Source organism: Stigmatopora argus, chromosome 19 (genome assembly GCF_051989625.1).
Source record: "Stigmatopora argus isolate UIUO_Sarg chromosome 19, RoL_Sarg_1.0, whole genome shotgun sequence".
NCBI lineage: Eukaryota > Metazoa > Chordata > Actinopteri > Syngnathiformes > Syngnathidae > Stigmatopora > Stigmatopora argus.
This window is the reverse complement of record NC_135405.1, coordinates 4,142,608-4,166,526: the sequence shown is the minus strand read 5'-3', so window position 1 is coordinate 4,166,526 and position 23,919 is coordinate 4,142,608. Positions and strand designations below refer to the sequence as shown.

The following is a 23,919-nucleotide window of genomic DNA, read 5'->3' as shown; positions in this document are numbered from 1 at the left end:
ATTAACTTATTTATTACTATCTATTTATGTCTAAAATGTATTTTCCTGTATCTGCATTCTCACCCTCTTGCTACTGTGACAATGAAATTTCCCGAATACGGGATGAATAAAGTTATCCAATCCAATAAATACACCAATGAGAAGCTTTTTGACAGAGAGAGCCTTAAACAATTCAAATTTTCAAATGTTATTCATTGAGAGCCATACTTAGAATTTAAAAGAAAACATACATGAAATAATTTCACCACTTTTAAAGTACAAAAACTCTCTGAATTCTTTTGACAACATTTTTACAGTTGCTAATCAAAGAGGCTCAATGTGAGTATACATGAAAAAAAGTGTAATGGAAAAAAAAAGATTAAAGTGGCGCTAGATTAAAGTGCCGACTTCCTATTGGTGCGTTCGGGACTCAGCTTTCTCACCAGCGATTTCCATATTTTACATCACAGACTGACAGGGATCCATATGCACCCATCAAAAGAGCCACATGTGGCTCCCGAGCCATAGGTTCCCTACCCTTGTAATAAATAGTACGTGTCATAGCAGACGCGCATAGTGATGAGTGGTTTAATATGCTCAGTGGACCAATAATATGACAGGGATCAAAATTCCACCCATTCCTCTCGTGGGACTTTCCCCCGAGTTCGAATCACCGCGAAGTTTGTGACTTTTTTCGTGTTTTGGTAGCAGCACTGACAAATTACCCAATGGTGACAAGTCCAAGAAAGGTGGAGACTCCTGCTCAACTTCCTGCAAAATAGTCTTGAAGCACTTCCAGGAGAGAAGAAGGGAGGCTGCCGCATGGCTAATCGAATGGATATACAACTCTCAATTTCTCCTTAATTCCAACAACATTGTAGTTGTTAACTGTTTATACGCCCAACAATTTAGCGAGCTGCTTTGTTTTCTAACCCCAAGCTTGCTGAATCCGGAATTTGCAACGTTTGATCGCGAAGGACAGGAATGGGTGAGTTTTCCATGATGTGGCGAATGTGTTATGTTGTATGGGTTAGTAAGTTTTGAATGCCATACATTTGTGTTCGCAAACATTTACGTAAGCCAAGTTTACGTGGAGCATTCGAGCCTTATGGCGATGTCTTAAATCATACCGTGAGCGTTTGACGAAAGGTTAAAGGCAGCAATCCACTTAGGTTAGCTTAGCTTGGGTGACTAGCGAGCTAGCAAATCAAACGATAACAGTCCTCCTTTTGAAGTGGGGTGTCTGTATTTCTCGACATAATCACGTAACTAAAGGATCTCAAAGATATCGCCATTGTACCGAAACCACGTACTGTATCAAAACACACCTTGTCCTAGTTCAGGACTCAATAGTGTGTTTAGTTGGCTGTTAATGTGAGTCAAACTAACTCAATAGACAGCTAATATAAGTTAATTTAGTTCAGTTTAAATTTTAGAAATCAAGTGCAGTCATACCTCTACTTACGAATGCCTCTAGGTACGAAATCTTCAAGTTACGAATTTTATATACAAATGAGTTACCCGAGATACAAAAAAAGACCAAGTTACGAAATCCCCAAAAAGTAAATGCATTTCCTTATATTTTATTTTGAAAATATTGTTGCAGAAGCCTTAATTCTCACTTTAGAGACCTGTTACCCTCTACTGGGCTCTCATTTCATAGCTCTCATTCTATCACATATAATGACAATAAAAACATTCAATTCAATTGTCTGTCTTACAATAACCACTATCCATGTTTCAAGATTCCCTCTTCCATACCTGTCCACCTCGGCTAAATGCTCACCTTATTAATGATTGCAATTTCGCTTATTAGGCGATTAAAACCTGTACAAATGCAACATGGCACATATTTTCACACGCAAATGCATACGTACGCACGCACACACACACATAGGGCAAAAGTCCAAAATGTACAATGTGGACGGCTTTTGGCCCTGGTAGAACTGACTCTTGCCGCCATCTACCGGACAAACACGAGTATTGCATCTCCCAATATAACGGCTGCGGAGGGTACTATTTCAGCGGCGCAGTGCACCTTTTCACAGGGATTTTTGGCCATTATATTCATTTGAAGACATTAATAAAGCATTTTCTTATAATTTTCTCTCATTTCTGCATTTTTCTCACATCTTTCTTAAAAAATTGGGACACTGACCAATTTTAAAGGGTTTAGTTGGCAGTTGTGTGAGGATCGTGGAACGAATGAGAGAATTTACATATGAAGTACACCTCTACTTACAAAATGTTCAAGTTACGAAAAAAGTTCTAACCGATTAATTTCGTAAGTAGAGGTACAACTGTAGTCTTAACAGATTTGATTTTTTGATTTTCTGTGCTGAATTGTTGCGTTTCCACCCACGCCGTTATCACATGGTGCGTTTTTAGTGTGGGCATTTACATGTAGGTAGGCGAGCCACTCTGCTTGTTAAAGTGATACCGTATTTTCTCGCATATAAGCCGCCCCCACGTATAAGCAGCACCCTTAAAATTGCCCTAAAATAATTAAATTTGACTATTTCGCGCGTATAAACCGCCCCCTGATTCACAATGTTCACCTCCATATTTGTGGTTTTAATAGGAAGTACAAATGTGTTACTTTGAAGGGAAAATCATCGCACGTTGTATTTCTGAGATTCTGTATGAATCAAAAGCACATTATTGGGGACAAGATAAGGAAGTTAGTAATTCATCCAGTAATGGTTGTTTTCTTACTGCAAAACCGAAAATAATAATAATAACAATAATAAATAGCAAATGTTAATATGCAAACACCTACTGGTGAAAAAGTACAGCAATGCTGGAAGTCTTGTCAGCATATAAGGCGTACCCTTGATTCAGTCATCTTTTTCTTGAGTTACAAATACGTCTTATAAGCGAGAAAATACGGTAGGCCTCGTGAGTCCATAGTACTATTGATCATTTTGAAACACTTAATTGACATGCAGTTAAGTGTTTAAACTTTCAAAAATGATTCGATGTGTATGTGATTAGCGTGCCAGACTGATTTTTCTTAATAAGGCTATTTCAGTGATAGTATAATGAAGTATAATTTCTCTAAAACAAATTTTTAAAAAATGTTGTGACTTTTCAACTTGTGGCTGATGTGTTACATGTTTATAATGTCAACTACATTTTTGTCGGAAAAGGGTTGCTGCATGTTAGACTGGTCTACTGGGAATTCCAAGTTTGTAGACAAGTTTGACTCATTCGCTGTCATTGGCAGCAATAAGCTTCCTATCTTTTTGAACTGGGAGGGAAGTGTGAAAGTGTTTTTTTAGTGAACATTTTTTAGACTTTCATAATGCATTGTCATCTCTTTTCAAAACTTAACACAATCTTGGGTAGAATAGGAAAAACTTAAACACTTAACTACTATTTGCCATTTTTAGACACAACAAAACAATAAAAACTTGAATTGGCTGTCAGGCCCGGTAATATTAACACTTGTATGTCAGTGGTGCACTGTTTCAATAATGTGTTAAATGCCTCCTGTGAATATTTGCCCCTGATGCACCTTCTGAAAAAAACAGCATAATTTTGTATTGTCGTCACTGGCGCATTGTTCTAGTGGGGAGCTGTTTTTCTTTATGAAATCAAAACTAAAATTGTGTGTTTAACAATTTAACTAAGTCGTTGATCATGACACAGATGTAGTTCATTCAAGGAAGAAAAATATGCCAAAAAAACAGGAATGCACTACAGTAATCCCTCAAATATCGAGGTTAATGTGGAACATACATGGCCATGATAATCCAAAAACGTAGGGTCACCCCTATTAATTTTTTTTAAATCTTCATTGCTGAGTCCTAGTAGTAAGAGTGGTTACGAGTTTCAACGTGGATTTTCACATTTTTATGAACTTAAAAAAAAATCCCCAGAAAAAAAATCCACGATGTAGTGAAGCCGCGAAAATTGAACCGCTAAATGGCGAGGGATTACTGTATATGAATTTTGACTGGCTTTAATGATAAAACATAACTGAAAGCCCGGCTTTTGCAGAAATAATTTTATTGCATTTTCATCTATGTTCTGGCATCACTTAATGAATTCTCTGTCACCTGAGGTCGGGGCTTTGACTTGAAGAGGCATTTTGACGGTCTACCATAGAATACAACTATGCATACCTGAATCCTCTATGTCTCATCGGCCCAGGGACATTAAAAGTAATGACCGTCCGATATATCAGATGGCCGATATTTGGCAATTTCACGTATATACTATCGTCACTTTTTAATCCGAACGGCCAATAAAACTAACATAGACGACCAGCTGCTCATTAAGTTGAGGGCTTTGATGTTGTAGCTTGTTGCGACTGCCATGCTGTAATTCACTATTGGTAATACTGTCATCCTTTACCACTTTGCGTCTTCTGTACATTGTGTTTTTTTATGTTGAGTATCCAAATAAAAAATGTTCGAAAAATGTCAAAGTACACGAGCACAATTATCAAAAAGTGTATATTTATTAAATATTACAGCTATAAGCATATCAAAAGACTTTAATGTATTTATCTCATTTTCTGAACTGCTTTATCCTCACAAGGGTCATGGGGGGTGCTGGAGCCTATCTCAGCTGACATGGGCCAGAGGCGGGGGACAACCCTGAATCGGTGGCCAGCCGATCGCAGGGCACAAGGAGACGGACAACCATTCACGCTCACACTTATACCTAGGGGCAATTTAGAGTGTCCAATCAGCCTACCGTGCATGTCTTTGGAATGTGGGAGGAAACCGGAGTACCCGGAGAAAATCCACGCAGGTGTACCGACCTGGATTTGAACCCAATACCCCTACTGTGAGGCCGACATGCTAACCACTCATCCGCCGGGCCGCCCCTGTAATGTATTAATATCGAAATATAATGTGTATATATGCAAATGTAAATACTTGAAATACTGTACACACTGAAAATATTTCCTCTCCGCTTGATATAACAAAAAAAAGCATAATGGGAGTTTTAGTCCAAGTCCTTGAAGTGGAGCCCTTTTTCATTGAGGTTACAGTTTGTGAAGGCTTTTGTGATCCAGGCTTTCCGGTTGCTCATCCAGTTTACAGGCACCAAAGCTTTGTTCTTAGTTGTATTGCGTTCATTTTGTCTTCTTGTGGCCATGTTTGGTCAACATTATCTGTGATATTCGAGGAATTACTGTACTCGCCTGACTAAGCGTGGGATGGAAACATGTCAGGTAACAAAACCACCTAAAAAAACACCATTGTCTGTTTATAAACAAATCATTCAAAACATAGGCTTTGTTCTTGCTTTTTTAAATCATGAGGACGGTGGAACTTGTTAATTAATTCATTTCATTTCAATTAAGGCTTCCATGAACCCAGCCAGCTGCGTCCCCGGACATGCAATCTGTGTGAAGCCCGGCATTTTCAGTTCAGCTATTGCGGCCGAGGCTGGGTTGCGGGGTCGACGCTGCAGGCATGGGCCGCCGGATCGCCGGCTGATCTGCCGGGAAATTAAACTTCCACTTGGCTCTTCCGCGCCGTCCAACCATCAATTAGCCGTCCAGGGAGCTCTATTTTCGGATAAGTGCAACGACTTCAGCCCACTTTCCGGACTTAAATTTGAATCTCAACTTCCACGTTGCTCCGTCTCGACGTCCCGCCATCCTCGCCGGCCAAAGTGCTCTATTTTCGGACAAGGCCGATGGCGTCGACCCTCACGTCACCTGGGGCTTGCATTTCTCAAAACTATCCCCCTTCGCTCATGCTCTCTGCCGTCCAATTCGCCGAGCAAGTTTTAATTTCAAATAAGTGCCACGGCGTAAGGTCGAACAGGGCTCCCATTTCTGATAAAAGTTCACCTTCACAAGGGCTCCCAGCCGCTCAGAAAGCTCTATTTTCAGATAAAAATCTCGGCCACTGGGCGTTGCCTGCCATTTTTTCCCTTAGTGAGTTGAGTGACAGTCCTCGGTCTTCCGCCATTTTCCAAGTGGCAAGCAGAAGACAGGGGTTGGCCTCCACTTTCGAGTTTCAGCATGGATTGTCACCTTTTTAATGAACTTTTTTAAATTTATTTTTTTATTTTTTATTAAAAAAAATCAGCGATGTAGTGAAGCCGCCAAAGTTGAAGCTGCGAAGTGAAGAAGGATCACAGTAATCCTTAGAATATTCATTCATACATACATTCATTTTCAACACCGCTTATTCATGACGTGGGGTACTAGAGCCTATGCCAACTGACATCAGACAAAAGGTGGATACACTCCAGATTGGTCGCCAATCAGGTGCAGGGCACACAGAGACAGACACACGCACAATCATACACCCAACAAGTGGAAATCGACCTACACTCCTCAGACCAAAGTCAGGCAAAAGATCCACGGCACCATCCAGTTTCTATTCTCAGAATATTACTACCAAATTTCATTTAGATCTTTCTAAGGATCTAACTTAGTTAGTAACCTCCCTAAGAAGGAGAACAACAACAAAAACAAAGGAAATAGTTTTTGAGACCTCTCTCTCGGGGGTCTACAAACCCAGAGGAAATAAGGATGGAATTAATTGAAATTAAGAAGGTCAAATCACATTAAAGCTTTTAATTACAATTAAATGCAAGTCTTTCTCTGGATCAAAAAGGTCATTGTGTTAATGCATTTTATTCATTTATGCCGTTTTTTTTAGTTTGTTTTATTTGGTGGAAAGTGGGGTTTTATGTAGTTTGCGGGTGAGTCTTCTGCACTAAATTATGCAACAGACTTGCTATATTTCTTGAGACGTGTGTACGTGTGGAGTTGTGCATGTGCTTGTGTGTAGGTGTGCAGTTTAGAAACTTGCTATGCAGCAAAACAGGTTCTAAATGTGGCATGCTTGAAACAAGGTATTTTTTTAGAGCTCACTGCACTTTGTGTATCTTCTTGCATAACCTGTAAAATAATTTACCGTGATGTAAATACACAAAATTATTGTCAGTGTTTAAAAATGCTCTGCATAATTGATGGCAATAGACATTTTCGTGATTGATAACCAAGCAGTTTACAAAATCTATTCTGTTAAGCCCTGTGTTCCGCATTGCGAGTTTCAGTGTCAATTTTGACATTTTTATGATAATTTTTTATACTTATAAAATATATATAATATTTAAAAAAAACTCAATGTATTGAGGCCATGAAAGTTGAAGCCGTGAAGTGGTGAAGTACTATTTTGGGTCTGATTTCCTGATCATGTTTAATGAAGAATTCATAGATTTCACACAGAATTTTATTAATTCATATTAGAGCTGGGTAATATGACAAAAATTGTTATCACGATAAAAAAAATATCAGTCTATTGATAATTATCACGATAATCACATTTGACACACTATCACATCTTTTTTTTTCAAATTTGAAACTTTAAACTTCTTTGAACAAGTAAATAATTACTTTCCTCGTTATTCAATTATGAAAGTAACTACAGTAATCCCTCAAATATCGCGGTTAATGTAGACCAGACATGGCCGCGATAACGAAAAATCGCGATGTAGGGTCACCCCTATTATAACTTTTTTTGTTAATCCTTTTGCGTTCATGCTCCATGTTAACCTCTATTGCTAACATGCTAAAAACATGTTTCCTCGTCATCCTCTTCTCCTGAGCGTTGGTCTGGAAATAGCATTCACCTTGCAACAGCTCCCCCATTCTCTATGGTGGTCAGTGGTGTAATTACAGTTTACAATTATCGAAATTTTATCAAAAGTTTTTAATATTATCGTTGACAAAAATTATTTCACGATAATTACCGTTATCTTTTTATCGCCCAGCTCTAATTTATAATTAGTTTAGTTTTTTTTACTTTCAGAGAATTCTGTCTCAGTGCGTACATCCCCTTTGAGTTATCATTACTTTCTGTACTTTTTTTTTTTTTTTTTTTTACATTCAATTTATGCAAGTTGCTAACCTTGACCAAGGATGTTGTGAGTCGGCCGGCCGAATACTTTAAAGACTCGGGCGGGGGTCAGCAACCATAGGTTCTGGCGCTGCATGCGACTCGTTAGTGCTGCCCAACTGGCTCCCTGGATCTTATTAAAATGTTTGAAAATTGGGTCGAGAAATATATTTTTTGTTTTAATATGGTTTCTGTGTGGGCTTTGCATTTTCTCCCTGGGCTTGCGTGGGTTTTCTCTAGCTTCTCCGGTTTCCCCCCACATCACAAAGACATGCAGGGTAGGCTGGTTGAACACTCTAAATTACCCCTTTACACGAGTTTGAGCGTGAATGGTTGTCTGTCTCCTTGTGCACTGCAATTGTCTGCTCACCAATTCAGGGTGTCCTCCGCCTGGTGGCCAAAATCAGCTGGGATATTTTGAAAGGTTCTTATTTTCTGGATTGAATAATTTGATTCAGTAATTTTGGAATTAAAATGGAATTAAAAAAATTGTTAATCCTCTATGAATTCTTTTACATTTTTCTGGTCTACAATTTTTTTTAAACGTGTTTTCTTGTCCTTTTTATGATCTCCGCGCTGGAGCAGAGGTTGTGGTGGAGTTTGACTATGAAGCACTCCATGAAGATGAGCTGACCTTGCGAAAAGGAGATCTCATAAAGAATGTTTCCTGCATACAAGAGGATGGCTGGATGGAGGGAGATCTCAACGGGAAAAGGGGTCTCTTTCCTGATAATTTTGTTAAGGTGAGCGTTCTGAGTGTCTGTATTTTACTCAATCATTTGTGCCCTAATCATGTTTGAATTTAAAAGTTATGTTCTACTACAGAATTTTTATTAATAATTATTTAATCAATAATTTATTTAACCTCCTATGACCCAGACTCTTGTAAGACATGCATTTTCATTTTCTCTTTAGGCTAATTAGGACCTGATGAGTGTAAAAACAAAGAATTATCTTTTTACATGATGTACCGTAATTACTCGAATATAACACGCAGGTTTTTGCAAAATAATTAATTCCAATAGTTGGGGGTGCGTGTTATAATCAAAAACAATTTTATTTTTTTTAATTTTTTTTTTTTTTTTTTTTTTGTGTCTTGTTACATGGCCCTTAGCCTGGTGCTTTTTCTTGCCAAATAAATTGAATTGAAATTGAATTGAATAAAATAAATTACAAATTTTCGATCGAAAAAAGCATTGTCAAACTCACTTTGACGCACGGATTTTACGTCATCTCGTAAAGCCAATCGGATGATGTGTTGTGGGAGGAAGAGGAAGTGGATGAAGGAAGCGTGGACGTTGATAGGATTCTCAACGAAGAGATGTATGAGAGGACAGACAAAGAGAGAGAGGAACTTTTCATTTGAAGGATTCTAATGAATAAATTTGTTTGAACAAAACAATCGTGAAACGAAGAAAAAAAGGTAAGATTTCTGATTTTCGTCAGCGGGAAATTTTAGGTGCGCACTATATTCGAGTACTGCGTTTTTCCAGATTTTTTTGGCCCAAAGTTATACCTGCGTGTTATTTTCGAGTGCGCGTTATATTCGAGTAATTACGGTAGTTTCTTAGAAAAATGATGTCCATAGAAGTGGACGCCAGGCCCTGGTAGTCCAAAATGTAACATTGTAGTCTTTGACAACCAAAAATGTGATATCCACACATGTGGACGCCAGGCCATAGGAGATTAACTCATAAATACACCTGAGGGATGAAACAATAACGATAATTATTGTCATATTTTTTTGTCAACAATGATACAAAAATTGCTAATGACTGTGATGTCATTTGTAGCAACGCAAATACAGCTAACACTGATGATGATCGAACACAGGCTAATGATTATAGTGAAAAAATCACACATGCTCTTTACCGTTACTAAAGATGTTCAATCTGTTCCTGCTTTCTTTTTTTTCCTTTGGTTTCCCAAATATATTATCTTTACACGAAAATATCAAAGTGGTGCTTCATGTGTTACCGAATTAATTTTCTATAACTTCATGAGGCAATGGGCATTACAGATGTTTCGAGGAAGGGTGCGGAAACTGGGATGATTTGGATTAGATAAAATATCTGCCTCTAAGGCTTCCCTTTGTGGAAAGTACTGACTTTTATTTCCATTTTTTCCCCGCAAAATTTCACATCAGAAAAAACATGGTATTTTATATTTATTAAATGAAATTCTTCCTGTTGGTATGCATGCCAAAAAGGTTTTGTCGTCTTTTAATAGTTCCATATTACTATAGCCCTAGTGTTGCTAGCAGGTATATAGTTCAAAGTTCAAAACCAACAATCATTTGCTGCACATTTCTAAGTTTTATTTTTTTAATTGGGTGGGGAGATTTTATGACTATCACCAGAGGCACTTGACTGTAAAAAATGTTTCGCCTATCAACTGTTAGTGTTATATCCTGTCCTGTCTCTGTGGTATATTTTGCTTTTCTCCAGTCTTCAATTCCGTAATAGCAATATATGTATGTAGTTAATCTGGTAAGAAGACTGGATCTATCACTGCATTTAGGTAGCTAATCTTCTGAGAAACAGCACTTAGCAGTTCTTGAACTTTAGTGGCTATAGCTAAAAGGTTGTTGTTGTCTACTTTCCTCTTCTCCCTTTTAATTGGTATTCCTGCTGAATGACAAAAGAACAGTAGACAAAATAAAAATATACAATTTCTCTCTCTCTCATAACCAGGATTACCATTATTATTTGACTATAAACCGCAACTTTTGACTCATTTATTTTTTATCCAATTGAACTCTGACTTTTATAAGGAACGAAGCACGTATGGTGCAGAGGTTTGTCAGTATTAAAAATATTTGAGGCAATATGAGAGGCTGTTTGTTAGTTGGGACTACACATCCCCATATTTTACACATGCGGCTACTGTGAAACATACTTCTTTGGCAACTGTGACATAATAATCACTAAAAGTGGGCAGTAAAATAATGTTCTACAGGACTTAACTCAAGTTCAAGATCAATGACATATACAATAGCTTTGACAAATAAGCCTCCATGCCGGTATGCATGCACACACATACGAACTAAACTTCCTGGAAAATGCTATGTCAGGGTTTTAGAAACCAGGAAGCGGATGGTCAACCCAGTCATTGTTTAGCTAAATAGAATGATTTTGCACTGACGCTGTGGTTATCACAGATTCCCTTTCCATTGGAATCAGTCGTTGATGGTTCATAAAGTGTTAGCTGGAAAAGTACTGTATGGTCACATGTTCTCTTATTTGTCTTGTTTCATCTGGATTCCCCTAATCGGCTTATGGTGTGTTTCAATATAGTCCTATTTTTACTAATAAACTCAATGTTTTATTGTACAAGAAAAGTAAACTGGAATCCATTTTTAATATCAATCTGTATTCAAGCAAATTTTGTCTCCAGTGTCCCTTTTTTATAGGCAAAACTGGTTAGGCACCCCTGTTATTTTTGTGTGTGTAATAGTGTAGAAAAATCTAAATTAATCACATGACTTTTAGGTAGAAGGCAAAATACCACTTGTTAAAGATTTTTTAAATGCCTGTTCTATTTGAGACAATCAAATGCAAGCATCTCAGATTAGAACCCCTCCACCCCATCTCTCTTGTCAATATTGACCACCCACTGATATACGCACGACTATTAGGAAAAACAATTTAAAATGACCTAGGAATTGGAGTGAGTTTCGTCTAAGTCTCAGACACAGAAAGACACAAACAGTTTGAACAAGTACATAAACTAAAAAGCTTGTGTGTTAATTTTCCTAGCTACTTTTTATGTTTTGAGTGCATAGCGTGACCGGACATCCTGCTTGTCACAAAATGGATACGCTCATAAATGGGATTTTTTAATTAATTTAAACATTATGTTCATTTTCATTCAATCATTTTCTGAACCGCTTATCCTAAGCCTTATGAATCATTTTGCGAACAAAATATTTTTGTAACCTTCATTTACATGGAGGTAATTTATACTAGATCTTCTCTATTGCTTTAAACAGTATAATAAAATAAATTGTTAAAATAAGAAATGAATATCTGAATAAGTTGTCCTATATCTGTCAAATACTATACTACGTATCTGTCTAATTGCTCACACATCAGCAACCTGAATTGATGTTAAATTACAGTAATTTGAGCCACCCACCAACTGAGAATTGGATTGAATTGAATGCTTTTGTTCTCATTATGCAAGTATAATGAGATTTAAAGCTTTCACCACATAGTGCATAACAACAAACAGACAAATAAATAATCAGTAAATAAGAAGTAAATAAATAAGTAGTCCAAGTGAGATCAGCAGAGTGGAGCGGTCTTGTTCCGTCTGAAGTCCAGGATGAGTTCCATGGTTTTGGAGACGTTCAGCGCAAGTTGTTGAGAGCGCACCACTTGCTGAGTCTATGGACTCAACAACAAACAAACAAACACATAGATAATCAATATATATTCTAGAAGGTTTGGATCATCGATCCAAATGTTCATAAATCAGATATTTGTAAGTAGAGAACCTACTGTACTTGCATCTTGAGTGGTTAAAATAGTACTGGCATTTAAAAAGTTCTGACAACAGCTATTTGGTACCCGGACATTTCGTCGCCGGACACTTCGTCGCCCGGACACTTCGTCGCCCGGACACTTCGTCGCCCGGACACTTCGTCGACCGGACATTTCGTCGCCGGACACTTCGTCGCCCGGACAGTTCGTCGACCGGACATTTCGTCGACGGACAATTCGTCGCCGGACACTTCGTCGCCAGACAGTTATAATAACAGACAAACTTAGGGTTTCGTTAAGAGGGGAGATATTTGTTTTAGTCGAAGAGGAAGATATCGTTTTAATGGCAACTGGCACTAATCTCGATTTATTGGCAAAAGGTATGCACTGGTTTTGCGACAGTACGTTTGATAGTGCACCTGACAACCATCAACTCTATACCAGTGCATACTTTTTGCCAATAAATCGAGATTAGTGTCAGTTGCCATTAAAACGATATCATCCTCTTCGACTAAAAAAAATCTCTCCCCTCTTAATGAAGCCCTAAGTTCGTCTGTTATTATAACTGCCTGGCAACGAATTGTCCGTCGACGAAATGTCCGGTCGACAAACTGTCTGGCGAGGAACTGTCTGGCGAGGAACTGTCTGGCGAGGAACTGTCTGGCGACGAAGTGTCTGGCGACGAAATGTCTGGTCACGCAGCTATTTCACCACATTCTGAGAAATATTGGGATTTACTTACATTATTCTCATTTACTAATCTTAAACAAAAATGAAAGTATCTTTGTCTTTTCAAAACAAATCAGAATATAAGTTTTACAAATTTTCAATGACAAATATGAACTTCCATGTGCATTGTTTATCTCTGTAATAATTTTTTCCCTTCATTTTCTGTTCATTTTGTTGTACTCAAAGGAATTAAAACAAGAGGACAAGGAAACAAAAAGTGAACCAAAAGAGGAATCCGCTCAGCCTATGAAGAGAGAGAAGTCTGTGGGGAATGTTGCCAACTTGGTTCAGAGGATGAGTACTATTGGTATCCCCACTGGCGGCTTCCAGCCACGACCATCAGCTGTCCCGAAGAGTAAGAAATATATTTGAATATTCATTGATTCATTTTATATATATATATATACATATATATATATATATATATATATATAAATATTCGTCACTTTTTTAAAGCTTCTTTGAATATTTCTTGAAGCCCTATTGCAGAGCTGCCAAATACAGTAATCTATCGACATACGAGTGCCCCGACATACAAGCAATTTGAGATTCGAGTAAAATTTCGAACAAATATTTATCTTGAAATACAAGACAAACAGCAGACGCGAGAGGCTGCCCATAAGAACATCATGGGCACTGTCTCTCTCCCTGCAACTCCCTTGTGTAATGTCTCTACGAGCACTGGGCAGAGCGTAGCATTTTTTTTCAGTGTTTTTTTCCCAACTTAGTCAGTGCAGAATGGCAGAGCTTGATCGCTAATACGAGAAGAGCATACTACTTCTCGTTGGCAAGTGGTCGTGCGTTATCATATTGTGAGGACATTGTGTGCATCATTTTCGGTATATTTTGAAGAGAAGACAAAAGCAAACAACCCTCAATAGGTTTCTATTAGCCGCAGCTGAAAATCAGGGTGGAGGCGGGGCAAATAGAGCTAACCCGCGAGAAGAAAGGTATGAAAATGTAAAACAAAATTGGAATTAAGTTTAGTGTAAGGTTAGATTAAACTTATTTTTGTGTGACTGTATCGTAATTCAAGTTCATTTAAATTTGTTTGTTACTAGCGCGTTGCCGTGCAACCAGTCTCTCTCGCTCTCTCTCTCTCTGTCCCCCTCTCTCTCCCCTCCGTGAAAGCCGTCTAATTTTTGTACTATTAAACATCATAACCACTAGTTATTTGTTACTCTGTTAATAGATGGCGAATTAGAACAAATAAAAATGTTTTTGGTGTTTTTTCAGAGGGTTGGAACGAATTAATTGGTTTTTAGTTAATTTCTATGGGAAACGTTCGTTTGAGATACAAGTAAATCGACATACGAGCTCAGTCCCGGAATGCATTAAGCTCGTATCTCGAGGTACCACTGTACTCCGAATCTTTCATGGTTTACTACGCCAGTTTTTACCAAACTAATAAATACGTATTTGTATCAAAATTACGAAGAAAAAAACAGTTTTTTTTCCACACATTTACCTGAAAAAAATAATAAAATGTTGAATATTTTCGTTTTTTGCTCGCCATTTCATAACTTACCATGACAATTAATTTCGAAATGGAACATCATGATCTAAGGTTTGCATTTTGCACGTTGTCAATACGTTCAATCATTTTGAAAGTTAAGTAGCGTGCTCATTTCCTCTCCAATGACACATGCACATTCACATTAGTAGTTTCAAGCAGTGTAGACGCGTGTTAGCTATGTCCACAAATCGAAAATGTGAGTAATAGTTAATTTGTTGTTTTATTTTTTATTTCTTTGTAAGAATTAACTATTGAAAAAGGAAACTATTTGAAAAGCATTAGAAAATTAGAGAATATTGAGCTTTATTTTTCTACGCATCGCTGGTTAATGCCAGTAGGAAAAATGATTACAAAATCTGAAAATTGTCTTTACCCACTACGAAATATGATTTTTGTCATTTGGCAGCTCTGCTATTGTCTGAAACAAATGCTCTGCTCTTTCATCCCACTGATTGAATTGAGTTACTGTTTTGGCACAATCACGCTCTTCATAAACAACCTGTGACAGTTGCTCATCAAGGGATCTTTTATCTTAAATATATAAAGAGACTTGCCGCGACTATACTTTAATTTGACGAAATGAGACATGTCTCAGCTGCCCTCCCTCTGAACTCAGTGCCATTTCAGAGAACACTGTTTTGTGAACCACTACAATGGATAAAGATCAGAGAGGAGGTGTTCGTGTGAGAATTGGTCAAGGTGGTCAACAACAACAAAAGTAATATCTGAAAAAAAAAGAGCTATTTTGATTGACAAAGTACTTGTTCATCATCTGACAATGCGGAAGCGGAGACAAAGGGTACAACAAAAGGCCATTATATTCACTGTCTAACAAGATTTAGGGAATGTAACAGGCAATTTATCTTTTTGACATTGTGTTATACAAAAGTTGATGGCAATACTTTATGATTATACTATCACAGTACAGTGGTACCTATACTTATGAAAGCTTTTACATATGAAATTTTCAGGTTACGAAACCCTTTGATATTCAAATTATTGTTGCAAGATGCATAAAGCTGTCTCACTATCCAATCACCGCCAAAGGGTGACAAATTGAAGTATACAATTGTGGCATATGTTTGAAGTGTCTAGGATCAATTTATCATTTAACGAGCAGGTGTCACTGCTTCTTTTGTCAGGCATAGCAGCCTTAAGAAATACCTGATGCACTCATTGAAAGAGCCAGATATGTCTGACCCCTAATAGTGAAAGTATCGCACATCTTGTGATATGAGTATTGCGGAGCTGCGGTATAAACGAGACATCGTTCAGGCCTAGAACCCACTGGGTGAAATCCTGTTAAGAGATGTTCAAGCAGCATTTGCTGTTATAGTCTTCAGTTTGGGTTGCCGAACTGATATACTTTGTTCTATGTGCGAATGGGATGACCTAAATAATTCAGTTATCCAACTGAATTATAAGAATTTTGTCAGTTTTACATCATTTACCATTCTGACAAAATGTCATATTTGCATAAGGGGAAATAATTAAAGAATAGCAATAAATGAATTCAACATCAAGTTTAACTATATTGGATAAAGGAAATTTAAAGATGTCCGTCATTGCCTCTAAAGGTTGAAATTTATTAACCAATAATTCTTACGCTTTCAATTTCTTTGAAACTGTAGTAAATCTGATAGATACCCCACAAATTGATATTATTTTCTGGGACTCTTAATTTGTTTGAATTGATTAAAAAAACATTGTTTAACTAATTTTAACAAAACTGACATCTACTTTCAACTGTACAGACTGTCCACGTGTAGCTCTGGCAGGTTCTTAGCGTCATCCAAAAATAATTTTTCCAGCACCTTTTTAGAATTTGATACATGGGCCCAAATGAGTAAATTACTTTTGAAAGTAAAAGTAATTTGTGATGTAAAAAAAGAAAAAGAGCATCAGGTTGGTACAGGTAGAAGCAGAGCCATGTCGTAGCAGTTGAATTGGCTTAGTCCTTGCGAAGCAACAACTCTGTATTTTATTTATTTCAATATCTGACGCTTCCCACTGAAACACCTCATATACAATTTCAACATTTTTCTTGATTGTGCTCCAACTTTAGAGACTTTACTCTTAACATTGCTTACTTTTTCATGCTGACTCCCCTCCTATTTTTTTAATCGTACAAGCCCTGCACGTATGAACATGTAAAAAAGCGCACAACTGAAGTGACACAGCCAGTTTGTTTACTGCCCTACCTTGTTTTTGCAGAGGTGAAAAAGCGACAATTCAAAGTAGTCTTTGACTATCAACCACAGAACGAAGATGAGCTGGAATTAAAACTTGGAGATATTGTTGAAGTCGTTGATGAGGTACTTTTTCAACTCTTGCCTTAGTTTCTGAAATGTTTCCAGGCTATTTCAAATGTACTCTTGTCTAATAAATTTGGCAACGCTGAATGAAAAAATAGCAAAGGGCGAATCGTATGTCACTTAATATACTTACTGTTGAACTTTTTTATGATCCTAATTTATAAAGGTTAAAATTTTATTTGCTCAAAGGAACAGGGTGTTGTTAAAGAGAGAGAATAAAACTTGTTGACATGACTTATGACGTGTAATGTTTTCACTTTTGGAACAGAAAGTTTCTGAAAGTTTTTACTACTTCCAAAGTATTAAAATCTGGATTGTTTCCTCCTACATGACCCAACATGTTGTCCTCATATTTTTATGAATTATTATTTTAGTTTTTGCTGAAATAAATATAATAATTGATTAAAATGTTCATAAAAACACAATTAAAATGAAAGAAAAACTTAAATACACTGGCTATGGCTTGCAAAACAAGTTAATTTTTACATTTATAGTGTATAGTATTTAATAACGTCAAATGAATTTAAACTTGTTGGAATAGCTGTGAATGCTCATGCTTCAGTGCCATTGACAGCACTAGACAATTTTGACTGAGACAGATTTTTACTCCCACTTCAAATCGATTGGACTTCTAGTGTTTTATCAGTGCCAGCCAATGAGTGCCATATAAGTTTTAAGGAACAGAAGTTCAGTAATTGACGTTTGCATCATTCCTAATTCATTTGGCTGTATGTGCAGGTTGAAGAAGGCTGGTGGAGCGGCATAATTAACGGCAAGACAGGGCTCTTCCCGTCCAACTTTATCAAAGAAGTGGACTTTGCGAAAGAAGAAGGAGACCTAAATGACTCTACACCAGATGAGGCTGGTATGTACGGAAGAGGATTTGGTCACACCCCAAACACATGCTCGCTAATCAAAAATCTACCTCTAACTGAATTTTAATCTAACCTTACACTAAACTTAATTCTAATTTTGCTTTACATTTTTATACCTTTCTTCTCCTGGGTTGGCTCTATTTGCCCCGCCTCCACCCTGACTTTCAGCTGCAGTTTTTAAAAGGAACCTATCGAGGGTTGTTTGCTTTTGTCTTCCGATCAAAATACCTTACAAACACTGTACGAGTCGTACAGTGTTTGTAAGGTTTTTTGGGGGTTTGTAAGGGGATTCATAATCATTTATAAGGGCAGTTATCGACAGAGGTTGACAGGTATGAAATATTCCGAAAATGATGCACACAATTGTCCTCACAATATAACGCTCGACCACTTGCCAACCAGTAGTAGTATACTCCTGTCGTATTAGCGAGCAAGTTCCCCATTCTGCACTGACTAACGGGGGGAAAAACACTGAAAAAAATGCAATGCTCCGCCCAGTGCTCGTAGAGACATTACACGAGGGAGTTGCGACGGGACAGTGTCCATGTTGTTTTCAAAAGCAGCCCCGCGTTGGCCACATCTGGCTGTATACTCGTATATCAAAATTTGTCTCGTATCTCAAGGTAAATATAAATGCAGTGTTGTGGATGTTACCCATCCCACACTTTGAATGACCACTGCTCTAGATCATGGGTTCCTAACCATTGGTCCATGAGCCACCTTTTCCGGTCTTAACACTTTAAACTTTATGCATGTGAGGCACCACCGATGCTCAAGTATGGAGGTCAGGAGCAACTGGCGCGCTGCACCTGTGGATAAAAAAGACAACAAACCAATCACTGCTTCCTTGCATTTTGGGTCCAACCACGTTTTACGACCGAGCTAATCGTAACAATCTCTAATAATTAAAAATGCTATTATGCTTGGGAATTGTTTCTTTTGCTGTCATGCTGCATTCCCTGCCTCTGTCTTGTGCACTCTCGGTCACAATCACACCACCACCAAAGGGCAATTGAACCCGTAATGCCTGCACAGAAGTCAGGTGGAAGAACCACTGCACCATCGGATGACACTGTTCTGTGTGTAGTTGTTGACTATATTTCTTTTTCTGTGTTTTTGCAATTCTTCCACAGATGGTCATGTTGTAGAAAACACAACCCCATCATCATCACCCCCACCTGCTTCTGGGAATGGATCTATTGTCCAACCCAAAAAAATTCAGCGGATCGGTTTTGGGGATATTTTCAAAGAAGGATCAATAAAATCAAAGGTCCGGATTCCCAACTTGGATACAGACGAAAAAAAGGGAAATGTGAGTTTGATTTACAGTCTTGATTATTGTTATTATTTTTAGTTCACATACAAAGCAACCACACACAGTGAAGATAAATTACTATTTTAAATGCGGGATTGCAGTATACCCAAATATACCAGAAACCACTTTTAGTTATCAAATTGTTTTGGACAGTGACACAATAAAATAAATAAACTTTGTAGAAGTGCCTACTGTAGGCCAATGAATTCTAGTAAAAGTGCTACTTTTACCAATTGCTCAATTTATTGCAATTCATCATATGGTTTATATCCACTAAATTCCAAAGAAACCAAGACAATACCAAAAAAAAGATCTATTTCTGTAAAAACTAATTATTGTCTAATTATTTCATTTTCTTGCTCCAATGCTTTTTTTCTTTCCTCAACAAACATAATGCCCATTTTATAATTAACACAACATTCATGAAACCATTTACTTTGTACGTATTACTTTTTCCTTTTGAAGTCCCTTGTCCATTCCTTTCCTGTAAATCATTTCCATCTGCCATGTTTTGTTTGCTTCATTTTAGCCAATCCCTACATTTCCATCAATTGCAAAGCCTGCCTTTTCCAATATGACAGAAATGCAGAAGGGGGATGGAGAGAGCAACTTCAAAGGTAAAATACATCCCGACCTTTTGTAAATACATGCACTACTAGTTGAAGGATTCCTCTTCTGACTAACTACAATCTCTCTATTCAAAGCTAAAGAATTATGTAAGGTCACATTTGCTTTTGAGGCTACCAATGAGGATGAACTGACTTTGCATGAGGATGACATAATTTCAATTATAAGCAAGGTAAGATTCAGCAAAATGTTTTTATTGCGCATGCTTTGTTATAGTCATTGCTGAAACAGGTCAGATTGTACCGTGTATATAACCTGTAGCTTTTCAGCCCTTCACTATACCACCCCACACCATTATTGGTATGCAAGTGCTCTAAAACTGTGACCTAAACTGCAATTTGCTTGTAGACGGAAAAGATAAATAATAATGTATGCTATTGAAATACATATTGTCATGACCTCAGTTCTGTTGGGCCACTTTGATGTCTCTCCGCATTTTAAAAACTAATGCATTACAACTCAAAGAAGATTAACAAAAACACCAACAAAACTAAATACATATAGTAGCTGTGCAGCTGCTGTAATTGTTTAAACTACACATGTTGTGGTCTATGCATCGTTGATTTCTAAAATCAGATGGAAAAGGACACCGCATGATGGTGAAATTGGATAACCACCAAATCTAACACAAACTCAGGACATACTGAGTTTATTGGACGTTTCAGTCAGGAAATGTTTCAAATGTATTTCCTTTCACTTATAAAATAAATCCTGTAACACTTCATTAAGTAGTTCCATTAGCATTTCCCTGTTAGATATTTTGAGTTATGTATGTGGTTTAGACTGCCAAGTAATTGCTTTTCCACACAATAACTGTAATGTGGCACGCAGTAAAAATAAAAATATATAAATAAAAATATTAAAATTATACCTCCATTGCCTCTAACAATGCACTTACCAGTTTTCAATCAATGGTCACTTCTAAGGCATTGCTAAGTTAGTGTGGGGAAACTGCTGTCACCATGTGGAGCTTTTTAACATTGTTCGTTGCAAATATTTCTGGAGACATCTTTTACTCTAGAAATTGATTGTTTTTTGCTTTGTTCTTTACCTGCAGAGTTTTGTTTTGTACAATTTCGAGAAAAAAAAATTGGCCTACAAATGTTTGCAATCATGTTCTTTTCACAATCTCAAACCTTTCAGGAACATGAATTTGATGCAGTAAAACTTCATACAACACATTTATGAGACAAGTTACACTAGAAAAAAATGCATTTCAAAGGTATTTACAAGTATAACTAATAGATGAAAGCAGTGGACCAGAAAAATGTGATTTAAGTTGTCATTGTGTACGGATAAAGAATCTGTTATTTCTCGAGGATTGTCAGTGTTGTGATTTTTCTGCTTGTCTCTAATAGGACACGGGAGAGCCTGGGTGGTGGCGAGGGGAGTTTGGAGGCAAAGAGGGTGTCTTTCCTGACAACTTTATAGAAATCCTTTCTGAGACAGAAAAAGAGGTATGGTCACGTTAGTGCAATGACGATTGTTTTTCGGTTTGAAAAGTTAAACTCTTTTTGAACTGTTCTGAATTAATGCTACTGTATGAAACCTTTGGTTGGACGCATTGGTCGATCAGGTGTTTGAGGAACAAACACTGTCTCTCAAAGCCTTACTTTCGTTCAATACCGCTTAAAGTGCCCCCACAGACTTTTATTTTATTTTTATGTTTTTTTTTAAATGAAGATCCGTGCGTGTACTCAGGGTTTCCCCGAGGCATTTAAATTTGAATTTTGGTACTTTTCCAAAATGGTTGCTTAAAAAAAAATTAAGTTACAATTCTTGGGGATTTCCTGAGTTTAGAGAGGTTGTCCGGTGTCCCGGAGATTGTGTTGCATTTCCGGGTAAAGTCCTGAAATTCCGGAGTAGTTGGCAGCTTTGTGTTAATAGGTTCCGCTGAGCGCTTAAGAGGGAGACAAGGGAAGTGAACGTTCTTCCCCTCTGGAGATGCACGCATGTTTTGGTGATCTCTATGCTGCGAATAAATAAAAATAAATGTTTTTTTGTCTGGACTAAGACATCCCGCGTCCGACTTCGAGGAATAAAAAAATGAACCAGCATTATGTAGGATTTGACACCGTAGATACGGTTGTGTAGCTGGCATGACGATAGGACGTCGACTCACTGCATAGGGCCACTCAGGAGGAGACTACTAGGAGATTGATGACAACATTGAATTTTGCAATCGTCTTGATAGTGTCATGTGCTAGTACAACGGCATATTTGTACAAGAAAAGAAACGACATTCGCCATATTCCTTGTGCGGCGAAATCTTCTCGCAGAAAGAAGCTCCTCTTGTTGTCCCCACTACGCACCCTGAAGTTTCCCTAGATGATCCAATGCCTCTCGAATCTGATGAAGAGGACTTGGACTAAAGCTCACAAACTTTTTCATTATTTAAATCAAGCTCAGAGAAACTATTTTCACTGAGTACAGTCATTAAAGTATGAATTTATATATTATATTTAGATATTAATATATTAGTCTTTTCATATGCATAAGACTGTAACATTTAATAAATACACTACTTGATAATTGTACTTGTATTTTTGTATAGACACGAAAACATGTACAGTCCAGGGGTGGCCAAGTCCAGTCCTCGAGAGCGTATCCAGTCTGTTTTACATGTCTCCCTCCACCAATACACCTGAACCAAATAATCAGGATCTGTATGAAGCTTCTGGACAGCTTGCTGATGAGTTGATCGTTTGATTCAGGTGTGGTAGAGGAGAGTGATATGGAAAACAGACTGAATAGGGGCTCTCAAGGACCGGACTTGGCCACCCCCGATGTGCACTAATCCTTTGTTTATCGCAGATAATGTAGACCAGACATGTCCCTGATAATCGAAAAACCGCGAAGTAGGATCACCCCAATTATTACTATATACCATACTACAGGTTTTCATACGAAAATACAAGTACAATTCAATGTCAGCGACATCATCAGTCTCCTACCAAGTAGCGCCATGCAGTGTGTTGACGTCCTCTCGTCATGCCAGCTTCACGGCCGTATCTACGACGTAAATCCATCATAATGCTGGTTCATTTTTTTTATTCCTTGGAGTTGGGGTGTCTTCACCGACACGAGAATTTGCAGTTTCGCACCTCGGAAGATACGAGCTTTGGGCGCTGAACAACAGCACATGCGCGCCGGTGGCCAAGGAAAGCGCTTCTTCGGAGAAGAATGGTTGCTGCAAAGTGCAGCATGGTAATTTGGGCGGAAAGACGAGCTGCTACACCTCGGACCTCTTCAGCTCACGAGAATTTATATTTATTTATTTGCAGCATACAGATCGCTACAACACGCATGCATCTCCAGAGGGGAAAAGCGTTCACTTTCTGTCTTACTTTTAACCGCACGACGGAGCCCATTAACATTAAACCGGTTCCTACCAGCTGAATTCTATTATGCCACAATGGCGTGCGACTCCTTTAGCATATTAAGGAACGTCAACATTTAGGAGGCATTTTCGACGACAACTCAAAAAAAATAGGCGAAATTCACTTGCAACAAAAGAGGAAATGGCAAGACGCAATGCATCTAAGCACTGTTTGGCGCGCCCATTCTCCTTCTATTACAGATTCTTTCTTCGGCGCTGAGAGCTGTCTTGACTTCCGCCATTTTGCACCGCCATTTTTCATCTGTCTTCCGGTTGCGAGTTTCAGTGTAGATTTAGACATTTTTATGAACTTTTTTTAATATATACCTTCTGCCATGTAGTGTAGCCGAGAAGTGAAGGATCACAGTAGGATGGTATGTAGTAATAAATAATAGGGGTGATCCTAACTCGCGTTTTTTCGATTAGCGCGGCCATGTCTGGTCTAAATAATCTGCGGTGTTCGAGAGATTACTGTATGTGTTAACAGCCATTGCACATTCTTCAATCAATGTTTGTTTAAAAGCTCCCAAGTGAAGACTGCATCTCTCCAGGGAAAACCTGATGAACAACACATGAAAAATATGTTTCCATTTAATATTCCTAAAAAGAATCGGCAGAAAAATTCAAATTGCATGTTGAATGCAATGCGGTCCTCATAACTTTTGTGCTGGTCACTAAAATAACTGCAACCTGTTAAAAAAAAGTTAGCACAGGACATAAAGGCTTTTGTTAATCAAGATCTATTAGAACAAAGACTTATTGGCAATAAAAAGCATCCTTAAAAAAATTTCATTCTACCTCATTGATTTCACATTGTTTTTCT

General features: G+C 37.8%; 1 protein-coding gene across 1 annotated transcript in view; it reads left to right on the top strand.

Annotated features, from left to right (window-relative positions):
- Nucleotides 1-564: 564 nt before the first annotated feature.
- The window catches only part of cd2ap (CD2-associated protein), a 44,584-nt gene continuing 21,229 nt past the window's right edge, over nt 565-23,919 (top strand). Inside the window, exons 1-9 of the mRNA XM_077587128.1 lie at nt 565-967; nt 8,442-8,599; nt 13,256-13,424; nt 16,800-16,900; nt 17,639-17,765; nt 18,909-19,087; nt 19,620-19,707; nt 19,795-19,889; nt 21,076-21,174. Of these exons, the coding sequence (XP_077443254.1) occupies nt 964-967; nt 8,442-8,599; nt 13,256-13,424; nt 16,800-16,900; nt 17,639-17,765; nt 18,909-19,087; nt 19,620-19,707; nt 19,795-19,889; nt 21,076-21,174 (1,020 nt within the window). The 5' untranslated portion in view covers nt 565-963. The remainder of the gene's footprint in view (nt 968-8,441; nt 8,600-13,255; nt 13,425-16,799; nt 16,901-17,638; nt 17,766-18,908; nt 19,088-19,619; nt 19,708-19,794; nt 19,890-21,075; nt 21,175-23,919) is intronic.